At 41.6% G+C, this 21,473-nt stretch overlaps 1 protein-coding gene and 1 long non-coding RNA gene across 4 annotated transcripts; one reads left to right on the top strand and one right to left on the bottom strand.

Moving 5' to 3' along the window:
* The first annotated feature begins 393 nt into the window (after nt 1-393).
* On the top strand, nt 394-21,390 carry bcl2l12 (BCL2 like 12). Of its 3 annotated transcripts, none has more exons than XM_046307378.1 (8): nt 394-945; nt 14,358-14,631; nt 14,842-15,100; nt 15,532-15,748; nt 19,582-19,716; nt 19,788-19,861; nt 20,037-20,304; nt 21,061-21,390. In XM_046307378.1, the coding sequence occupies exons 2-8, from the start codon at nt 14,360-14,362 to the stop codon at nt 21,150-21,152; spliced, it is 1,317 nt and encodes a 438-aa protein (XP_046163334.1). In that variant the 5' UTR covers nt 394-945; nt 14,358-14,359; the 3' UTR covers nt 21,153-21,390. The 3 variants fall into 3 exon arrangements, with proteins under 3 accessions (XP_046163334.1, XP_046163333.1, XP_046163332.1); XM_046307377.1 differs by having other exon boundaries at nt 14,313-14,631; XM_046307376.1 differs by having other exon boundaries at nt 14,268-14,631.
* LOC124000799 lies at nt 4,973-9,191 on the bottom strand. Its single transcript, XR_006832661.1, has 2 exons — nt 8,962-9,191; nt 4,973-5,065 (listed from the first exon to the last, which is right to left on the bottom strand). It is a non-coding gene; the product is annotated as an uncharacterized LOC124000799 (long non-coding RNA).
* Nucleotides 21,391-21,473: the final 83 nt, after the last annotated feature.

Below are 21,473 nucleotides of genomic sequence, written 5' to 3'. Positions count from 1 at the left end.
TGAGCAGAACAAGCAAGGAGATGCGAGCTAGCGAGATCCTATTGGCGCGTTCTAGTAGGGAACGCCTCTTTGAAGTGAGCGTGTACAATAACACAATTCGCTTTGGCACTCCTAAACAGCTGTAATTGTTTTGAGTAAAAGTTTACAAAAAACGTTGTCCAAACTGTTCAGCGCGGATTCTAGTTTTGGTGACAGAAAACTGTATTGAGATCAAATGTTTCATTGATGAGAACATTTGCCGAATCTCGGCCAAAATCCATACAGTTCTATATTCTCCCACTGCCGGCCAATGGGCTTCCTATTACTACTATATTTGGTAGTGGGTGGAAACGCCAAGCGGGTGCTTCACATTTATACGTCAGGTGAAATATCTGTCTCATTGTTCTATCTATGGTTGTAGCATTTTTGACATTTCCGAGTTTCCTAGTTCCGACTTGTAGTTGAACGCGGCTCAAGTGGGGTTCTGGGATTTCAATTGGAGAAGCAATCTCTGCCTATCTTCATACTGTACTGTCTTTGACGTAATTTGTATCAGTTTGGATATGCGGAAAGTTGGAACGTCGAGTTTCATTTGGTCAAGAGCGGTTGACTTGAAATTGACCCACAAAAGTAGCTAGCAAGATTCGATAAGTAGACACATATGAAGAGCGGTCTGTGAGGACTGACAATAGTGGAAGCGAATGAAAACATGTAACGTTAGCTAGCTATATATGTCTTAATGTCTTCTATCGAATTAATACAATTTACAGCGATAAGCTAGGTAACGTTAGCCTGCTGTTGCTAGCTTGAAGTTGAAGAAGTGGAGAGGAGACGAACGCTTAGCACTATATATAGATATTTTTAAAGTTATATTTTAGAAAAGTTCATATTACTCCACTGGAAAGTTTTGCTTATGAGGACTCCGATTCGGCGTCGCGTGGAGCAGTGAGGACCGAACCACCACAGGTAACGTGTTAATATTTAAGTGGCCGCATATTTTGAGGGAAAATCGACGTTCGGTCCGGTGTTCCAGCCATTCAAACATCAGTGGGTGTTAGTGGTGTGCCGATGACCAATGTAGAGTAGCACATTTCCATTTTTGAAAATATGAAGTAAGTCAAGTGTAGCCTTGTGAACATTCATGCCACAGATACCACCTGAACTGATACTAGCATGCCATGACTAAAGAAAGGAGAGGGCGTGGTGTCAGTTTCGACAGTCTGATAAGATGCTGGCACGAAGTTCTTGGACGAAGTAATATCCTTACTTACTACAGCCATTAGCAGGGGCGCAACTTTGGTGTTAGAAGTGGGGGTCCTCCCTCAGAATTTATTTGTGCATCTAAAGCTCATTTCCTGCGTTTCTACTAAGGCTGTCCCGAAAACAAAACAAAAAAACTTGGTCCACCAAGAGTAGTGGTCTTTCATTTTAAAACGTGTATTTTTTCATTTATAGACACACCCTGTGTGTTTTAACAAAATCAACTGTCCGTACTGAACTTGTCTGATTAAATAATGAAGACCCACACATGACTCGAGGGAGCCAGAGATAGCCTAACCAGAAGGGGGGGAAAAAACTATTCCTGACCGTCCTTCACCCGCTACTGCCGGCCTTCACTCCTGAAGTTGCCGGTAAATGGGCTATATCAGTGGTCGGAAACCTTTTCCATTTGAAGTGCAAACTCATCTTGCCGTTTATACCAATCTGCGTGCCAGTTATGATTTTCATATGCACAATTTGTGGAACAGTTTAATTTAATTTATAATAGTCTTTGTATCTCAATCATTGGCTGTGGTTAATCTACATAGCCAAATATGTAATAATAACCTACATAAAGCCAACATACAAAAACATTGCAGCCTGCAGGTAGAAAATATCCTGATAAAAATAAATATCCTATAAATCACATTGGCTACGCATGGCCTGTCTGCAATTATCTTGAAACGTTGTATCAACTGGGTCGCCCCAAAATTTGTGCTAGCGAACTTGAAACATTTTATAAAATATTCTGGGCCCTCAGTTTCCCATGCCAGTGAGCTCAGGACGGACACACCTGTATACTATTTGTGCAAAGGATAAGAAGTAATCAGGAATTTTATGACGTTGCCACTGGATTAGAGCATTACATTTTTCCCTTCCATGCCGAGTGGTTATCGAAAGGGAGAGAGCTGGAAATGTTGTTCAAATACTTTGAGGAACTATTGTCTTTCTAAGTTGATTCTAAAAACAGACTTTGTTTACTTGCTGTTTGAGGTGAAGAGTCATTACTTTGAGAAGCTCCACAGCTCATTAGTGGTGGTGAGTTAATTAAGACAATCAGAAATACTATAAGACAATCAGAAATACTATAAGACAATCAGAAATACTATAAGACAATCAGAAATACTATAAGACAATCAGAAATATTATAAGACAATCAGAAATACTATAAGACAATCAGAAATACTATAAGACAATCAGAAATACTATAAGACAATCAGAAATACTATAAGACATCCCCAAATGGTCACATGTATAGGTCTACATTTGCATGCAGGCCATGTAGCCAAGTCCTACGTCTATATGCATAATCCGATGCGCGTCCTTACTCAACATTGACAGGAGGGTTTCAAACAAAAGACCATTAATAATTTGACAGATCGTAAATGTAATGAAATAAACAAAAACATGTCCACTCCGATAATGAAAACGAACAGTAAATACTAATAATAATATATTTAGTGCATTAACAGAAATAACCATAACCAAACACACATGGCAGATTAGAAATAATGGGAATTCACTGTAAATTTAAACTACTATTGGTGATGTACAGAATGTAATGGGTAATTGATTGACATAACTTTGTGTGCACTGTTTGCTAATGAACAATGAATACCCACAAAATTGCGTGAGAGAGTGCATTCTGGAGAGACGTGCCTCTGAGCCACAATTCTCATTATTTTTTAAAATTTTATTTTGTTTGAATTTTTACCCCTTTTTTCTCCCCAATTTCGTGGTATCCAATTGTTGTAGTAACTACTATCTTGTCTCATCGCTACAACTCCCGTACGGGCTCGGGAGAGACGAAGGTTGAAAGTCATGCGTCCTCCACAACCCAACCAGCCGTACTGCTTCTTAACACAGCGCGCATCCAACCCGGAAGCCAGCCGGAGGGTACACCGTGCACCTGGCAACCTTGGTTAGCGCGCACTGCGCCCGGCCCGCCACAGGAGTCGCTGGTGCGCGATGAGACAAGGACATTCCTACCGACCAAGCCCTCCCTAACCCGGACGTCGCTAGGCCAATTGTGCGTCGCCCCATGGACCTCCCGGTCGCGGCCGGTTGCGACAGAGCCTGGGCGCGAACCCATGGACTCTGATGGCACAGCTGGCGCTGCAGTACAGCGCCCTTGACCACTGCGCCACCCGGGAGGCAATTCTCATATTCTTATACCGTGGCATCTCCGCAGCCTCCTCAATGGATTAATCCACTGAGACAGGCGCAAATAAAACGAGTGTCTTGTGTGCCATGAAAAAATAAAATATGTATTTGACTGCTCAAATAAATAAATAAAACTCATTTTCAATACAGACCCCTTTGTCATACAGTAGGCTAGTCCATCCATATAAGGCCCCTAGACCTTATGAAAGTTGCACAGTATACCCTTAATCTTGTAATGAATCAAATCTAGTAATACTTGTGACATTTTTTCTTCTGATAAGTCTCCAGTATCAACATTTCCAAGCAAACAAAAACAGGAAAAATAGAGAATCTTTAGACATGCTGAGCTAAAATAACATACTCTTTGCCAGAATTCAGCCAGCCAGCTCAAGATCATAACATATGTAAATACAGTGCATTCGGAAAGTATTCAGACCCCCTTTTCCACATTTTGTTACGTTACAGCCCTGTTCAAAAATTGATTAAATTAAACATGTCTTATCAATCTACACGCAATAATGACAAAGCGAAAACAGGCTTTCAGAATAAAAAACAGAAATACCTTATTTACATAAGTTTTCAGAGCCTTTTCTATGAGACTCGAAATTGAGCTGGTACATCCTTTTTCCATTGTTTCTACAACTTGATTGAGTCCACCTGTGGTAAATTCCGTTGATTGGACATGATTTGGGAAGGCACACACCTGTCTATTTAAGGTCCCACAGTTGACAGAGCATGTCACAGCAAAAACCAAGCCATGAGGTTGAAGGAATTGTCCGTAGAGCTCCATAGCTTCGAGACAGGATTGTGTCGAAGCACAGATCTGGGGAAGGGTGCCAAAACATTTCTGCAGCATTGAAGGTTCCCAAGAACACAGTGGCCTCCATCATTTTTATATGGAAGAAGTTTGGAACCACCCAGACTCTTCCAAGTGCCCGCCGTCCGGCCAAGCTGAGGAATCGGGGGAGAAGGGCCTTAGTCAGGGAGGTGACCAAGAACCTGATGGTCACTCTGGCAGAGTTCCTCTGTGGAGATGGGATAATCTTCCAGAAGAAGAACCATCTCTGCAGCACTCCATCAGGCCTTTATGGTAGAGTGGCCACTCCTCAGTAAAATGCACATGACAGCCTGCTTGGAGTTTGCCAAAAGGCACCTAAAGGACTCTCAGACCATGAGAAACAAGTTTCCCTGGTCTGATGAAACCAAGATTGAACTCTTTGGCCTGAACGCCAAGTGTCACATCTGGAGGAAACCTGGCTACTTCACAGGAGAGGCATTTGAACGTAAACTTAAAAATAAATCAAAATGCATTTTTTGGGGGGCAGAAATGCCTTCTGGAACATGTGAACTTTCATGTGCCTTAACCTGTTATGGTTGCATTCCTTTGTTCTCAATTTCCTCCTGAAGACATACCCTAATCTAACTGCCTGTAGCTCAGCCCCAGAGGCAAGGATATGCATATTCTTGGTATCATTTGAATGGAAACATTCTGAAGTTTGTGGAAATGTTAATTGAATGTAGGCGAATATAACACAGTAGATCTGGTGGAAGAAAAGAGAAAGAAAGAGCATAAGTTTTCTGTTTTTTATTGTTGTAGTATCATCTGGGGGCAGAGGTAGAGCGGGCAGCTTGGCACGGGGGCTCCCAGTCGGAGTCGCTATCACTGTGAAAGAAAACATTTAAAAAATATTTGTATTGTATGAGCCTTTTATCATCACATAAAATAAACAGATATGTATTGTATAGAGCAGAGGGAACAGTCACTAAGGTGAAGTGCTGTTCCATTCAACTCCGGCCATTGTTGTGGGCCTGCACTCGCCCCCAGCACCCAATGGCTATTTCATATGGAAATGAAGAGGAGTAGCAGGCGCAGTGGCCATGTGTGTTTGCTGTTCTACTCCATTCCATTTGACTAAAAAAAATGGAAAATATAATCTGACATGGAATATATATATATATATATATATATATATATATACTGCTCAAAAATATAAAGGGAACACTGAAACAACACAATGTAACTCCAAGTCAATCACACTTCTGTGAAATCAAACTGTCCACTTAGGAACCAACACTGATTGACAATAAATTGCACATGCTGTTGTGCAAATGGAATAGACAACAGGTGGAAATTATAGGCAATTAGCAAGATACCCCCAATAAAGGAGTGGTTCTGCAGGTGGGGACCACAGACCACTTCTCAGTTCCTATGCTTCCTGGCTGATGTTTTGGTCACTTTTGAATGCTGGCGGTGCCTTCATTCTAGTGGTAGCATGAGACGGAGTCTACAACCCACACAAGTGGCTCAGGTAGCGCAGTTCATCCAGGATGGCACATCAATGTGAGCTGTGGCAAGAAGGTTTGCTGTGTCTGTCAGCGTAGTGTCCAGAGCATGGAGGTGCTACCAGGAGACAGGCCAGTACATCAGGAGACATGGAGGCCGTAGGAGGGCAACAACCCAGCAGCAGGACCGCTACCTCCGCCTTTGTGCAAGGAGGAGCAGGAGGAGCACTGCCAGAGCCCTGCAAAATGACCTCCAGCAAGGCCACAAATGTGCATGTGTCTGCTCAAATGGTCAGAAACAGACTCCATGAGGGTGGTATGATGGCCCGACGTCCACAGGCGGCGGTTGTGCTTACAGCCCAACACCGTGCAGGACGTTTTTCATTTGCCAGAGAACACTAAGATTGGCAAATTCGCCACTGGCACCCTGTGCTCTTCACAGATGAAAGCAGGTTCACACTGAGCACATGTGACAGACGTGACAGTCTGGAGACGCCGTGGAGAACGCCGTGGAGAACGTTCTGCTGCCTGCAACATCCTCCAGCATGACCGGTTTGGCGGTGGGTCAGTCATGGTGTGGGGTGGCATTTCTTTGGGGGGCCGCACAGCGGCTTCCATGTGCTCGCCAGAGGTAGCCTGACTGCCATTAGGTACCGAGATGAGATCCTCAGACCCCTTGTGAGACCATATGCTGGTGCGGTTGGCCCTGGGTTCCTCCTAATGCAAGACAATGCTAGACGTCATGTGGCTGGAGTGTGTCAGCAGTTCCTGCAAGAGGGAAGGCATTGATGCTATGGACTGGCCCGCCCGGACCTGAATCCAATTGAGCACATCTGGGACATCATGTCTAGCTCCATTCACCAACGCCACGTTGCACCACAGACTGTCCAGGAGTTGGCGGATGCTTTAGTCCAGGTCTGGGAGGAGATCCCTCAGGAGACCGTTCGCAACCTCACCAGGAGCATGCCCAGGCGTTGTAGAGAGGTCATACAGGCACGTGGAGGCCACACACTACTGAGCCTCATTTTGACTTGTTTTAACCACTTGCTCCTACCTGGCACGCAGGCGTCCCATCTAGAGCTCTGGAAATGCAAATGCGCTACGCTAAATGCTAATAGTATTAGTTAAAACTCAAACGTTCTTTAAAATACACATGCAGGGTATTGAATTAAAGCTACACTCGTTGTGAATCCAGGCAACAAGTCAGATTTCTAAAATGCTTTTCGGCGAAAGCATGAGAAGCTATTATCTGATAGCATGTAACACCACAAAAGACCCGCAGGGGACGTAAACAAAATAATTAGCATATTCGGCGCTACACAAACCGCACAATAAAATATAAAACATTCATTACCTTTGACCATCTTCTTTGTTGGCACTCCTAGATGTCCCATAATCACTATTGGGTCTTTTTTTCGATTAAATCGGTCCATATATAGCCTAGATATCGTTCTATGTAGACTGTATGATAAACGGAAAAAAAGAGCGTTTCATAACGTAACGTCATTTTTTTAATTCAAAAAGTCGACGATAAACTTTCACAAAACACTTCGAAATACTTTTGTAATGCAACTTTAGGTATTAGTACACGTTAATATGCGATAAAATTCATCAGGAGGCGATGTAACTTCTATAGGTGTCGTCTGGGGAAAAAACATGGCCGAGAGAGCTCGACCAAAACATCCGGTTGGAGAACGGAGGGAAGGAGTTCCCTTGAACCGGTTAGACCAAGAATCAATTGCGAATCAAATGACAAGACTCTAGACAACGTGTGGTAGCTGTAGGCGCTGAAACCTCGGTCTCATGTAATTCGGTTCACTTTGAACAATTCCTGGAAGTAAGCGCAAGGATACTAATCATATACTAATCATATGCATATACTATATTCCTGGCATGAGTAGCAGGGCGCTGAAATGTTGCGCGATTTTTAACAGAATGTTTGAAAAAGTAGGGGGTAGGAGTAACAGGTTAAGGGCATTACATCAAAGTTGGATCAGCCTGTAGTGTGGTTTTCCACTTTAATTTTGAGTGTGACTCCAAATCCAGACCTCCATGGGTTGATACATTTGATTTCCATTGTTAATTTGTGTGATTTTGTTGTCAGCACATTCAACTATGTATTTAATAAGAATATTTCATTCAGATCTAGGATGTGTTATTTTAGTGTTCCCTTTATGTTTTTGAGCAGTGTATATACAGTGGGGCAAAAAAGTATTTAGTCAGCCACCAATTGTGCAAGTTCTCCCACTTAAAAGGATGAGAGAGGCCTGTAATTTTCATCATAGGTACACTTCAACTGTGACTGACAAAATGAGGAGAAAAAATCCAGATAATCACAATTCATTTTTAATGAATTTATTTACCAATTTTGGTGGAAAATAAGTAAATAAGTCTCCCAATCTTCTTCTGGATCATCCAAATGCTCTCTAGCAAACTTCAGACGGGCCTGGACATGTACTGGCTTAAGCAGGGGGACACGTCTGGCACTGCAGGATTCGAGTCCTTGGCGGCGTACTGTGTTACTGATGGTAGGCTTTGTTTCTTCGGTCCCAGCTCTCTGCAGGTCATTCACTAGGTCCCCCTGTGTGGTTCTGGGATTTTTGCTCACCGTTCTTGTGATCATTTTGACCCCACGGGGTAAGATCTTGCGTGGAGCCCCAGATCGAGGGAGATTATCAGTGGTCTTGTATATGTCTTCCATTTCCTAATAATTGCTCCCACAGTTGATTTCTTCAAACCAAGCTGCTTACCTATTGCAGTCTTCCCAGCCTGGTGCAGGTCTACAATTTTGTTTCTGGTGTCCTTTGACAGGTCTTTGGTCTTGGCCATAGTGGAGTTTGGAGTGTGACTGAGGTTATGGACAGGTGTCTTTTATACTGATAACAAGTTCAAACCGGTGCCATTAATACAGGTAACGAGTGGCTGGCTTGTTTGTAGGTGACCAAATACTTATTTTCCACCATAATTTGCAAATAAATAAATTAAAATCCCTACAATGTGATTTTCTGGATTTTGAAGTGTACCTATGATGAAAATTACAGGCCTCATCTTTTTAAGTGGGAGAACTTGCACAATTGGTGGCTGACTAAATAGTTTTTTGCCCCACTGTGTATGTATGTATGTATGTATGTATGTATGTATGTATGTATGTATGTATGTATGTATGTATGTATGTATGTATGTATGTATGTATGTATGTATGTATGTATGTATGTATGTATGTATGTATGTATGTATGTATGTATGTATGTTTCATAAAACGGCATTAGCACTTACCCGTCCAGAAGTACGTCCTGTCCTTGCAGAAACTCAGTTCCTGTTTGATTCAAACAAAAAATCTGTCTCACTTTTACTTTTTTACTTTCACTTTAGACTTCGCTTTTCCTGATTTATTCGCCATGATATCTTCAAGGAAATCGTTGAAAATACAATGGAGTTCGTTACGCATGCGATGTCAAACAAGGAATGGTGCTCCAACCCAAAACCATTACATACTGGTGTTTACCTCAGCTTGGCTATCTACCCAGCTAGATTTCAAGAAGATCAGTGGTCATTGGGCAGAAATACAGTCCATCAACGAAGCTTCGCTAAAATGATTGGTGCACCAGGTAGTCATTGCTCGTAGTCTTCAAATCAGTTCACTTCGGTCAATACTCCCCGCAAAAAAAACAAAGATGTTTGGCTGTGTTGCAAACATCCAGAGGAATGCACTGAAACCAATGTTTTACCGTGTGTAATTACGTCAAATGCTCCGTAAAGTATTGATGGAGATGGAATTCACGGCACAAACAGGTTACAAAATGTTTAATGTTTAAGCTATAAAAATGGAAACGGCACTTCATTTGATCACTGGGACCCTCAGGAAGAGAAATAAGAGCAAGATATCAGAATGTTTGTCATAATTTTACCTTCAGATGTGAATGTGTAAAAACTGTCATGGCGGAAAATGTTTGTTGATTGCTCTTCTCAAACAAAAGCATGGTATTTGTTCTCTGTAATAGCTATTTTAAATTGGAAAACGTAGTTTGATTACCAAGATTCTAATCTTTTGAAGGGTGTAAGACACTTGCATTTTCAATAATGTTTAATGTTACGACGTTGTATTTTTAGTTGTCACTCTGAAATTTCCCCTGATGTTGATCCCTGAACAGGGATTGCAGCCAGAACAGGTTTTAATAACATACTTGCATGCCATCTGTAATTACAAATAACATTGTTAAATTACAAGCCTAGTTGTTTTAAACACAGAAAAAGACAACCTAATGAGTGGGCTGGACATGCCGGGAGATGAGTTCGGATTGGTCTGCCATATAGCACGCTTCTGTCAATTTGAGCTGGTCAGTAAGTGTAGGTAATCCTGTTCTTAAAAAACATATATATTGTGTACTAAAACTGCATAAGTGTTGCTCTCCACTTTCTGGAGGACCGAGTTTTGAAATCCGTGGAATTAGAGTATGATATACAAATGGTATAGAGGGAAATAGTTATTATAGGACTACAACTTAAAACTTCTTACCTGGGAATATTGAAGACTCATGTTATAAGTAACCACCAGCTTTCATATGTTCTCATGTTCTGAGCAAGGAACTGAAACGTTAGCTTTCTTTTACTTTCTTTTCCAACACTTTGTTTTTGCATTATTTAAACCAACTTGAACATGTTTCATTATTTACTTGGCTAAATTGATTTTGATGTATTATATTAAGTTAAAACAATTGTTCATTCAGTATTGTTGTAATTGTCATTATTACAACAACAAATATCTGCCAATTTTAATTGGTATCGGCTTTAATGTTCCTCCAATAATCGATATCGGCGTTGAAAAATCATAATCGGTCGACCTCTAATCCATTCATCATCATTATGTTGTGCAATGACTGTGCACCATGACGGTGTAGTCTGTAGAGCTGTTTATACCGTGTCAGTGTGAAAAGTAGGGAATTACCTAGGGAAACTGACAGATCAATAATGTTACATTGCTATACTGACTCTAATAAAATATTGCTCATATTGCACTGTCAAACGTTAGTATATCGGTTTTCAATCATTTGCCCGCAGGTTTCATTGTCTGATTTCAGGTCTAGTGTGATTAATTTTAGCCAACCTTTGGCTAGCTCTAATGATACTTCAACTGGCGCAAACTATCCAAGTTAATTTACTTCTGTTGAAACGGGACAAAAAGCCATAAAAACATTTCCATACACACAACAGCTGGGCCACGCAGACACCACAGAGCTGAACTGGCTGTGGTAGCTACTAGCTAGTTCATTCTCTTCAGACAGACCTTCAGTCGAGAGGGGATGAAATATTAGCTAATGTTACATGTCAGTTACACTTTTAGATCAGCACTGAGAATAAATACCTTTTTTTCTTCTTCTGTTAAGTCAAACCGCAGTTGCCTTGCCAACTACATCAGTCAAATAAAGAGTAGCCTGTTTCTGCTCTGCTTTTACAACTCTGAGAAAAACCGCAACACACAGAGACAGCAGCTAGAGACAAGCAGCACCGTGCTGGTCAGAAGCTTTGCCTTCACACAGCCTGTCAGCAAGCTCTGTGGTGTCTGCGTGGTCCTAAATCCAGCCGGCTGAAACCGCCTACTTGACCAGCAGTGTTTAGCACTAACTGAAGTTTGTTTAGTGCCCTTTCCCATGTAGCCGGAGAGTATAGCATTACAGTAGTCTAATCTAGAAGTGACAAAATTATGGATGAGCTTTTCTGCATAATTTTTAGACACCCCCTCCCTTTTTTCTCCAATATTACGAGATGGAAAAAAGCTTATGTTTATGTTCATCAAAAGAGAACTCAGGGTCTAGAGTAACGCTGAGGTCCTTCAGTTTTGTTTGAGACTACTGTACAACCATCAATATTAATTGTCAGATCCAACAGCAATTCACTTTATTTATTGGGACCTAGAACTATCATGTTTGTTTTGTCAGAGTTTAAAAGTAAAACATGTGCTTCCATCCACTTCCTTATGTCTGAAACACAGGCTTCCAGGGAGGGCAATGTTGGGGCTTCACCGTGTTTCATCGAAATGTACAACTGTGTGTCGTCCCCATAGCAGTGAATGTTGACATTGTGTTTCTGAATGACATCACCAAGAAGTAGAATATATAGTGTAAACAATAGTGGTCCTAAAATTGAACCTTGAGGAACACTGAAACTTATAATTGATTTGTCAGAGGATAAACCATACACAGAGACAAACGGATATCTTTCCGACAGATAAGATCTAAACCAGGCAAGAACTTGTTCGTGTAGACCAATTAGGGTTTCCAATCTCTCCAAAAGAATGTGGTGATCGATGGTGTCAAAAGCAGCGCTAAGGTCTAGGAGCACGAGGACAGATGCAGCCTTGGTCTGGCGCCATTAAAAGTAATTTACCACCTTCACGAGTGCAGTCTCCGTGGTATGATGGGCTGTAAAACCAGACTGAAGCGTTTTCGTTTACATAATTTGCCTTCAGGATGGCAGTGAGTTGCTGGGCAACAGCTTTTTCCCCCAAAATTAATTTTAATTAAAAAAATAAGTGTATATATATATATTTATTTATATATATATATATATCAAATTCCTTGACTATATTTATTTATATATTTATATATTTATATATATATTTATATCAAATCCCTTGACTATATATATATTTATATATATTTATATTTATATATTTATATATATATATTTATTACTTTAAAAAATCTGGGTCAAGGTTTGGCTTCTTCAAGACATGCTTTATTACTAGCACTTTTAGTGATGTGATACACATCCTGTGGGTAGGGAGCCATTTATCATGTTCAAAATAGGAGGGCCAAGCACAGGAAGTAGCTCTTTCAGTAGTTTAGTTGGAATAGTGTCCAGTATGCAGCTGGAAGGTTCAGAGGCCATGATTATTGCCATGAATGTGTCAAGACATACAGGATTAAAAAACTTGAGTGTCTCCATTTATTCTAGGTCCTGGCAGTTCTGTGCACTCAGGACAACTGAGTTATGGAAAAATATCAATTCAAAGAGTAGTCTGTAATTTGCTTTCTTAATGATCATGATCTTTTCATTGAAGTTAATGAATTCATCACTGATGACGTGATAGCCATCTTCTCTTGGGGAATGCTGCTCTTTAGTTAGCTTTGCGACCATATCAAAAATAATTTGGATTCTCCTCAATTAAGTTGAAAAAATAGGATGATCGAGCAGCAGTGAGGGCTCTTCGATATCGCATGGTACTCTTTCCAAGCTAGTCGGAAGACTTCCAGTTTGACGGAGCGCCATTTCCTTTCCTATTTTCTGGAAGCTTCCTTCGGGGCTCTGGTATTAAAGGTTCAATTTAGATTCACAGTTAGGTGATTAACCAATTAAAAAACTTTTTTTTATTTTTACTCCGACGTCCTTGGGTAGGTAGAGGGAGTCTGGAAGGTCATCTAGCAATCTTTGGGTTGTCTGACAATTTATAGCATGTATTTTGATGGTCCTTGGTTGGGGTCTGAGGAGTTTATTTGTTGCGATTGCAAACATAATTAAATGGTGGTCCGATTTAGTCCAGGATTTTGAAGAAAAACATTTTAGATCCACAATATTTATCCACGGGACAAAACTAGATCCAGGGTATGACTGTGGCAATGAGTAGGTCCGGAGACATATTGGACAAAACCCACTGAGCCGATGGCTCCGACAGCCTTTTGGAGTTGGTCTGTGGACTTTTCCACGTGAATATTAATGTCACCAAAAATGTGAATATTATCTGCCACGACTACACGGTCTGATTAGGAATTCAGGAACTCTGACTTCCCTGATTTGAGTAGGTTGCATAGATTTAATGACTAAAACGTGTATGTATGTGTAAATGTTACCGACACTGGTGTTCAAACTCTTGTGTGTAGAATGATTGAAATGTGGATAGACTGGATTCTCCAGCCGTGTGTTTGTGTACGGCATTGCTTTCACTTCCCTATGAGTGCCATGGCATCAGCCATGGTCTTTGTCACTGACGTATTCAGGTAGAAACAAAGACTGTTCCATTAGCAACACAACTGACATTTGCACAACTATGGAGAAAAACAGACTGTAAACTATATTTCTTCTCCAACGTTTATTGAAAACATATACATTTGCACTATGAGCACTTTTTGTCTCAAATATATTGTTACAGATGTTGGTTAGTTAGCTAGCAAATGTTTTGCCATATTAACATTGTCATGAAATCATTCAAAACAAGACATGGTATCAAGAACAAGATGAAACTAGCTGAAATTTGTCATTCCCCACAAAGCAGTTTCTTGTAGTTTTCGGTAGCTATTTGGCCATCCAGAATCACAACTCACTGACTTCAGCCCCAATGAAGCATGCACATAATTTTTGTGACATTGTCAGCTAACCCATCTGTGGAAGCATCTAGGCTACATACAGTCAGTCAATAAAAGTGATGGAAGTTCGAATCAAATCCCTTGACTAATGAAAGGGTTGGTGTCTTTAGGTTGGGGCTGCCTTTGGAGTTGACTTTAAACATGCACTTGTAGGAGTTTCTATACTGCATACTAAGACACAAAAAAAGTCAGCCGTCGGGTAATAACATTTCTCTCTCTCAGTGATGTCAGCTGATGCGCTCAACCCCACCTCTCTCAACCCCTCAGTGATGTCAGCTGATGTGCTCAAACCTACCTCTCCCAACCCCTCAGTGATGTCAGCTGATGCGCTCAACCCTACCTCTCCCAACCCCTCAGTGATGTCAACTGATACGCTCAACCCTACCTCTCCCAACCCCTCAGTGATGTCAACTGATACGCTCAACCCTACATCTCCCAACCCCTCTGTCTCGTCCATCTCTCTGGTTGAGATCAAGGCAGATACTCGTCTGGTGCTGAAAGCTTTCCTCCGCAGCGCACTCTCTAATCCTTCAACCGAGTGGCTTGGGACGGTGGGGGGAAGCTACAAAGACCACAACAAGTACAGGTAACAACTTTCTCACGTAGCCCCCCCCCCCCTCATCTAGACTATTACCTGTCGTCCCCATCACCTCACATCCCTGACATTCACCCCCATCTCATTTGTATGTTTAAAAATGCCACCCAATATTCTTTAACCTTTTATTTTTTAATTTTATTTGCAATCAATCCAACCATCCTACCTTTTTTATCCATCTCCCCTGTCTCTTCTTTCCAGTGCAAAGGAGTCTAGGAAGCGGCCGGACAATGGCTGGGACTCTCTGGATGAAGCAATCAGCTCAGTGGAGGAGAAGAAACACGGCTTGAAGGACCTCATTAAAAGACGACTGCAGCCACGGCCCTCCACCCTGCCCCTCCGTCGCTCAGCTAAAGACAGCGGTGCAGACCAGACACAAAATGGTGGCTCTTTGGAGAAGGACGGAAGACCAAACCGAACCAACCCAGGCCTGCCAGGCTTCTTCAGAGACCAACTCGAGGTGAGATGGATCCACGTTGTTAATCACAACGCATTATTTAAAATGTACTAAGAAATTACATGTCACATACAGTACCAGTCAAAGGTTTAGACACACCTACTCATTCAAGGGTTTTTCATTATTTTTACTATTTTCTACATTGTAGAATACTAGTGAATACATCAAAACTATGAAATATAACACATGAAATCATGCAGTAACCAAAAAAGTGTTAGACAAATCAAAATATATTTTATATAGACCGAAGACCTGTGACCGATTTTAGCTGCTGTTTTAAATTCTATACAAGACCACATCTGTCCTAGAGCAAAACTTCTGCTCTGAAACTATGGAATGTAATAAGTTGTGGAATGTGGTTATGATATGTACAAAGCTGTGATTATCTGATCTTATACAGTATATGACATCCATCATTGTTACTATTACCTCAGGAAGATGTTAGGTTCCCCTCCTCCATGTCAGATGAAGAAGGGAACGATCCGAAACAGCAGAAAAAGGCAAAGAAGTTGAAGAGCCAGATCTCCTCTTTCTTCAGCATAAAAAAGAAGCCAGAAAAGGATAAAGACAAGGATGAGACGCGTCTTCAGAGGCCATCCACACTGACCATCGGCGTAGGGCCAGTACCCGTGGCGCCAGTCATCTCTCCCAGTAAGTATTTTGGAACAGAACAGTCGGCAAACTATCATATTTATTAGGGGTTCAGCAGCAAACACCATTGGCTCATAGTGGCCATATTGTTTAAGCTGGAGTCTTGGTTGAAGAAATTAGTACATGGATGCTATATACCAAATTTGGTACCAATCGGTCTAGCGTTTCTGGTGAAGTAGACGTTTTAAAGTACATCATTAAAAAATAATCCAAAATACATCAAAGCACATTGCATGATCTGTTCGATGTTGAGTTTTAATATTGGACAAGCTTGAAAATTAGTACAGCGGTAGCTCATCCAAGGGGCACAGTGGGCCCACAACTTGAACCCCTTGCTATTTGCAGCTATACTTATTATTATTCATATTAGGGGTTCAAGCAGCGACGCTGGGTGAAACCCTATTGTTTTTGCTGGCATTCATTATTATTATTGTTATTATTATACATCTGTCAAGGACAATTAACATGCACATTCCTGTATGATAATAAGGCCTAGGAGGATGAAAAATTGCATGATGCTAAAGGCCATTGGCCACACCCTCTCATGCAATGCCAATTGGCCAAATAGTGGCACTATAACAAACAATTGAAAATGCTACATTTGAAAGCTCATGCCCCTCACCCCGTTTGAGCTAGAGTCCTGAAATTCGGTACACATGAGGTCCACCATGATCAATTTTTTGCCGTACTTCTCTGGCCCCGAATGACCGATCTGCATGAAGTTTGACATGTGGCATATATGGGCCAATGTTTCTCAGCGTAAAAATAGTTCAGACTCCAACCTAAAACAACTAGTACCTATTGACCAATAAACATGTGGGCATGGTCTCACACACAAAGGTCTATAAATCAGTCACAGATATTCATATTGTAACACAACTTTTTACATATTTGCAAACTCTGTCAAGGCTCAACATATCCAAGCACCTTCATATCAACCACGCGGTGGTGCTATAACAGGCACATTTCTATATCTCTTGATCTGTTTGATCTGAAATTAGCATACATGCAAAAGGATATGAGACTAGCTAACCTTTTTTAAAGTATGGTTGCGTTTGGCCACATTATGGCACTGTTGGATGGGAAAAAAACATTAATGCAAGCTCATTGGCCCATAAAGGATATTGTTTCAGCTAGTCTTGGAAAATATGAGTTTGATTTGGAAAGTATTCAGACCGCTTCCAAATGTTCTTACATTACAGTCTTATTCTAAAATGAATTAAATATTTTTTTCCCTCATCAATCTACATACCATAATAACAAAGCAATTGTTCCCCCCTAATGTATTAAATATAACATAAGTATTCAGACCCTTTACTCGGTATTTTGTTGAAGCACCTTTTGGCAGCGATTACAAGCTTGGCACACCTGTATTTGGGGAGTTTCTCCAATTCTTCTGCAGATCCTCTCAAGCTCTCAGGTTGGATGGTAAGCATCACTGCACAGCTATTTTCAGGTCTTTCCAGAGATGCTTGATCGGGTTCAAGTCCGGGCTCTGGCTGGGACACTCAAGGACATTCAGAATCTTGTCCTGAAGCCACTCCTGCATTGTCTTGGCTCTGTGCTTAGGTTCGTTGTCCTGTTGGAAGGTGAACCTTCGCCCTAGTCTGAGGTCCTGAGCAAGTTTTCATCAAGGATGTCTTTGTACTTTACTCCGTTCATCTTTCCCTCGACTGGTTTCCCAGTCCCTGCCACTGAAAAACATCCCCACAGCATGATGCTGCCACCACCATGTTTCACCGTAGGGATGGTTCCAGGTTTCCTCCAGATGTGACGCTTTGCATTCAGGCCAAAGAGTTCAATCTTGGTTTCATCAGACCAGGGAAACTAGTTTATCATGGTCTGAGAGTCCTTTAGGTGTCTTTTGGCAAACTCAAAGCGGGCTGTCATGTGCCTTAAACTGAGGAGTAGCTTCTGTCTGGCTACTCTACCATAAAGGCCTGAAAGGTGGAGTGCTGCAGAGATGGTTCTCCCATCTCAGAGAGCTATCTGTGACCATCGTGTTCTTGGTCACCTCCCCGACTAAGGCTCTTCTCCCCGTATTGCTCAGTTTGGACGGGCGGCCTGCTCTAGGAAGAGTCTTGGTGGTTCCAAACTTCTTCCATTTAAGAATGATTGAGGCCACTGTGTTCTTGGGGACTTTCAATGCTGCAGAAATGTTTTGGTACCCTTCCCCAGAACTATGCCTCCACACAATCATGTCTCTGAGCTCTACGGACAATTCCTTCAACCTCATCGCTTGGTTTTTGCTCTGACATGCATTGTCAACTGTGGGACCTTAAATAATATTTACCTCTTATGTGCATCATGTGCACATTCAGATAGCCTTGTCCAACTAGGTCTACTATCAATCACCTCGTATACCTTAGCTGGCAACTTTGTAACCAATGCCAGCCTTACATGTAATTAACCATAGGCTGTTATAGGATATAAAGCCCACAGGTTAAGTAATTTAGCTATGATTTTCTCCCCATCATAACTGTCGGAGGGGGATAAATAAGTGACTGACTTGAAAAGGGGAGAATATGAGCTTTACAACAATGCCAGAGTTATTACTGTACTCATAATATTCAGCAAAAATCATGTGTTTTTCCAATCTGAAAAAGGAACCGCAACTCGCTATTGCCATAGATGAAAATAACGCTTATGGCAAAATAGAACTGTATGTGATCTGAGCAAAATGGTTAGTTTGTTACAATTGAAGTCTCCTGGCTGTGCATCAGCTCAAAAGAAAGGCAGACGAGTGATTGAAGTGACCGGGAACCAGTGGTGTAAAATACTTTAAAGTACCACCTCAGTGGTTTTTGGGGGTATCTGTACTTTACTTTACTATTGATATTTTGGGCCACTTTTACTTCACTACATTCCTAAAGAAAATAACATACTTTTAACACCCTACATTTTCCATGACACGCTAAAGTACTTGTTACATTTTGAATGCTTAACAGGACAGGAAAATTGTCCAATTCATGTACTTATCAAGAGAACATCCCTGTCCATCCCTACTGCCTATCATCTGGTGGACTTAATAAACACACATGCATCTTTTGTAAATTATGTCTGAGTGCTGGAGTATGCCTCTGGCTATCCGTACATTTTAAAAACAAGAAAATGGTGCTGTTTAAGTAATTTGAAATTATTTAAACTTTTGATACTTAAGTATATTTAGAACCAAATACTTTTAGACTTTTACTCAAGTAGTATTTTACTGGGTGACTTCCACTTTTACTTGAGTAGCTTTCTATTAAGGTATCTATACTTTTACTCCAGTATGACAATTGGGTACTTTTTCCACCACTGCTGGGAGCTGTGTGTGGGACAGCCGGATCAACTCAATCAGCTCGCGCAACAGAAACATGTTGTCGATCAATGAGAGGATTGCATTATGTATTCTACACAGCTATGCATGCTTATGGTTGGACAAAACAGATGAAAATGAGCTTCATGTCAAAGTGAAAGTCCACGTGAGACTAAGAGACAGTCTTGTTATATTTTCGTCAACTAAAATGAAAAGCAATTGGTATTAGATTTAAATAAAAAAAATTGGCACGTCTCGTTATCGTAATTTAGTTTTTGTCTGGGCTGTTTTGTCTAGGCTGTTGACTATTTTTCGTCATAGTTATTGTTGATTTAAATGAACACTGCAACACACCTGATTCTAAGTTGAATGTCCAGACTGAAGACCATGCATGTTTTAGTTGATTATTTCAAACAGGAGTGTTGGAACAAAAGCTGGAATTAAAGCCTGCAACATCCAGTAGCTCTCCAGGACCAGAGTTGGAGGCCCATTTTATTACACTCCTACTATTCTCTCCTCCCATCCCTCTCTGTAGCACACCCTCCTGAGTTCTATGAGGAGGTGGCTGAGACTCTGGACAGGATTGCTCAGCGGTCTCACAGTATGAAGAGACCCCAAAAGCCCAGCCCACGACCCAGCCCTGCTACCACCCCGGTCAAACCTCCCCCTGGTGAGTGGAAACACACATGCTATGCTGCTGTATGGCTATTCTTTATTTTTATCCATCTCTCCTGTCCTCAGAACCCGATAAAGAAGAAATGGTGCGCCAGCTGGTCCAGGTACTGTCTATGGAAGGGGATGCCATCAACTACAAGGTAGGACTAGATCTAGATCACCTGACACTGCAGTTCTAACAACTTACGTACTCCTTTACTACCTACATACACCTTTACTACCTGCCTACACCATTACGAACAACCTACATTTCTACTACGTACACCTTTACTAACTACCTACCCTTGTATTGTGTGTGCCACCCCCCCCCCCCAGATCCAGTCAGACCCCTTCCTGCGCTCCACGCTGAACCGTCTCTCATACCCGTCCTTCGCTAAGCTTCTGGACACCTTCGCCAGCCAGGAACAGGCCACGCCCTCACCTCTGCCGCCTCCTGCCAGCAGCCCCACGCTGAGACGAGTGGCCGTCACCATGGAGGTGTCGCGGCGTGTCGTCACAGCGACAGGGATGCAGCGCATGCAGGGCTACGCAGAACGCTATATGGAGAACTTTGCCCCCCTGGGTGAAGAGCCATGGAGGATGGGTGAGTGTTTGCTCCAATTGCCCTGTCCCTATCAGAACTCTCTATCTCTAAATTATTTTTGCAAAATGCAAGTTAGCCTTAAATTTGAATGCAGATTTAGCTTAGCGTTTGTTTTCCATTTCTCCTAAACAGCTAAATATATGAAGAATATATGCATGTATTTGATAAGAGTAACTTGTTTGGTTGTATAGACTGGTTGGTTGTTGAGCAACAAAACCGACACGTGCGCATCTATGGGGCAAATCAGACGGGGTTCACTTAGTTTGTTGACAACATGTAAACTATATTTCATCTCCAATGTTTATTGAAAACATATATAAAGTTGCACGATGAGCACTATTTTTGTGTTGTTGGTTAGCTAGCTAGTAAATTCTGGCCATATTTAGCATAGAAGGGACATCACTTCAAAACAGCTCAAAGCAAGACATGGTATCAAGAACAAGATAAAACTAGCTGAAACGAGCCACGTACGATTCCCCACCTGGCGGCATCTTGTCATTGTTGCTAGCCTTCTGGCCATCCAGAATCACAACAACACATGGACTTCTGCCCCATTGAAGCGTGTGCAACGTTTGTGACATTGTAAGCTAACCCATCTTTAAAAAAATGTTAATGTGGACATTGGCGCCCTCTGTCTGTTCTCAAGTTTAAAGGTTGTTTCCAAACACCACCAGGAGGCAGAAGTCATCACTGACCACAGCAGGCATCTGGTGCTGATTTTCCCTCCATTTCTAATCTCCCATTTTCCATATGCAGGAAAGTATTGTCCAGTTGGAAGAGATTTTGGAGTGCGACTGACAACCCTCCACCATCAAGGCAGCTCGGAAATCCTCACTACTTCCTTTTAACGGTGAACTCTAATCTATGACTAAGGCCTGGAGTTGTTTCCTATCAGGTCGGGTACAACTCAAGGCCCTTCCTGACCTCAGTTCTCCTGTGGTGAGAGACGGAGAAGGAGTTAGCTTTTTATAACTCTACGACACGTGAATTATGTCACTTGTATTTGTCTGAGAATCATGTGTACTTGTACAATTTTTTTAAATATTTTTTTTATCAACCTTTTTCTATAAACATGTTTTACAAAAACCAATGTGTACAGTGTGGTCTTTGGTTTGGGTTTCATTACTTGGTGTTACGACTGGAGATCATAATTAAATAGTGTACTTTGA

Source organism: Oncorhynchus gorbuscha, linkage group LG16 (genome assembly GCF_021184085.1).
Source record: "Oncorhynchus gorbuscha isolate QuinsamMale2020 ecotype Even-year linkage group LG16, OgorEven_v1.0, whole genome shotgun sequence".
Classification (NCBI taxonomy): Eukaryota; Metazoa; Chordata; class Actinopteri; order Salmoniformes; family Salmonidae; genus Oncorhynchus; species Oncorhynchus gorbuscha.
This window is presented reverse-complemented; position numbering and strand designations above follow the sequence as displayed.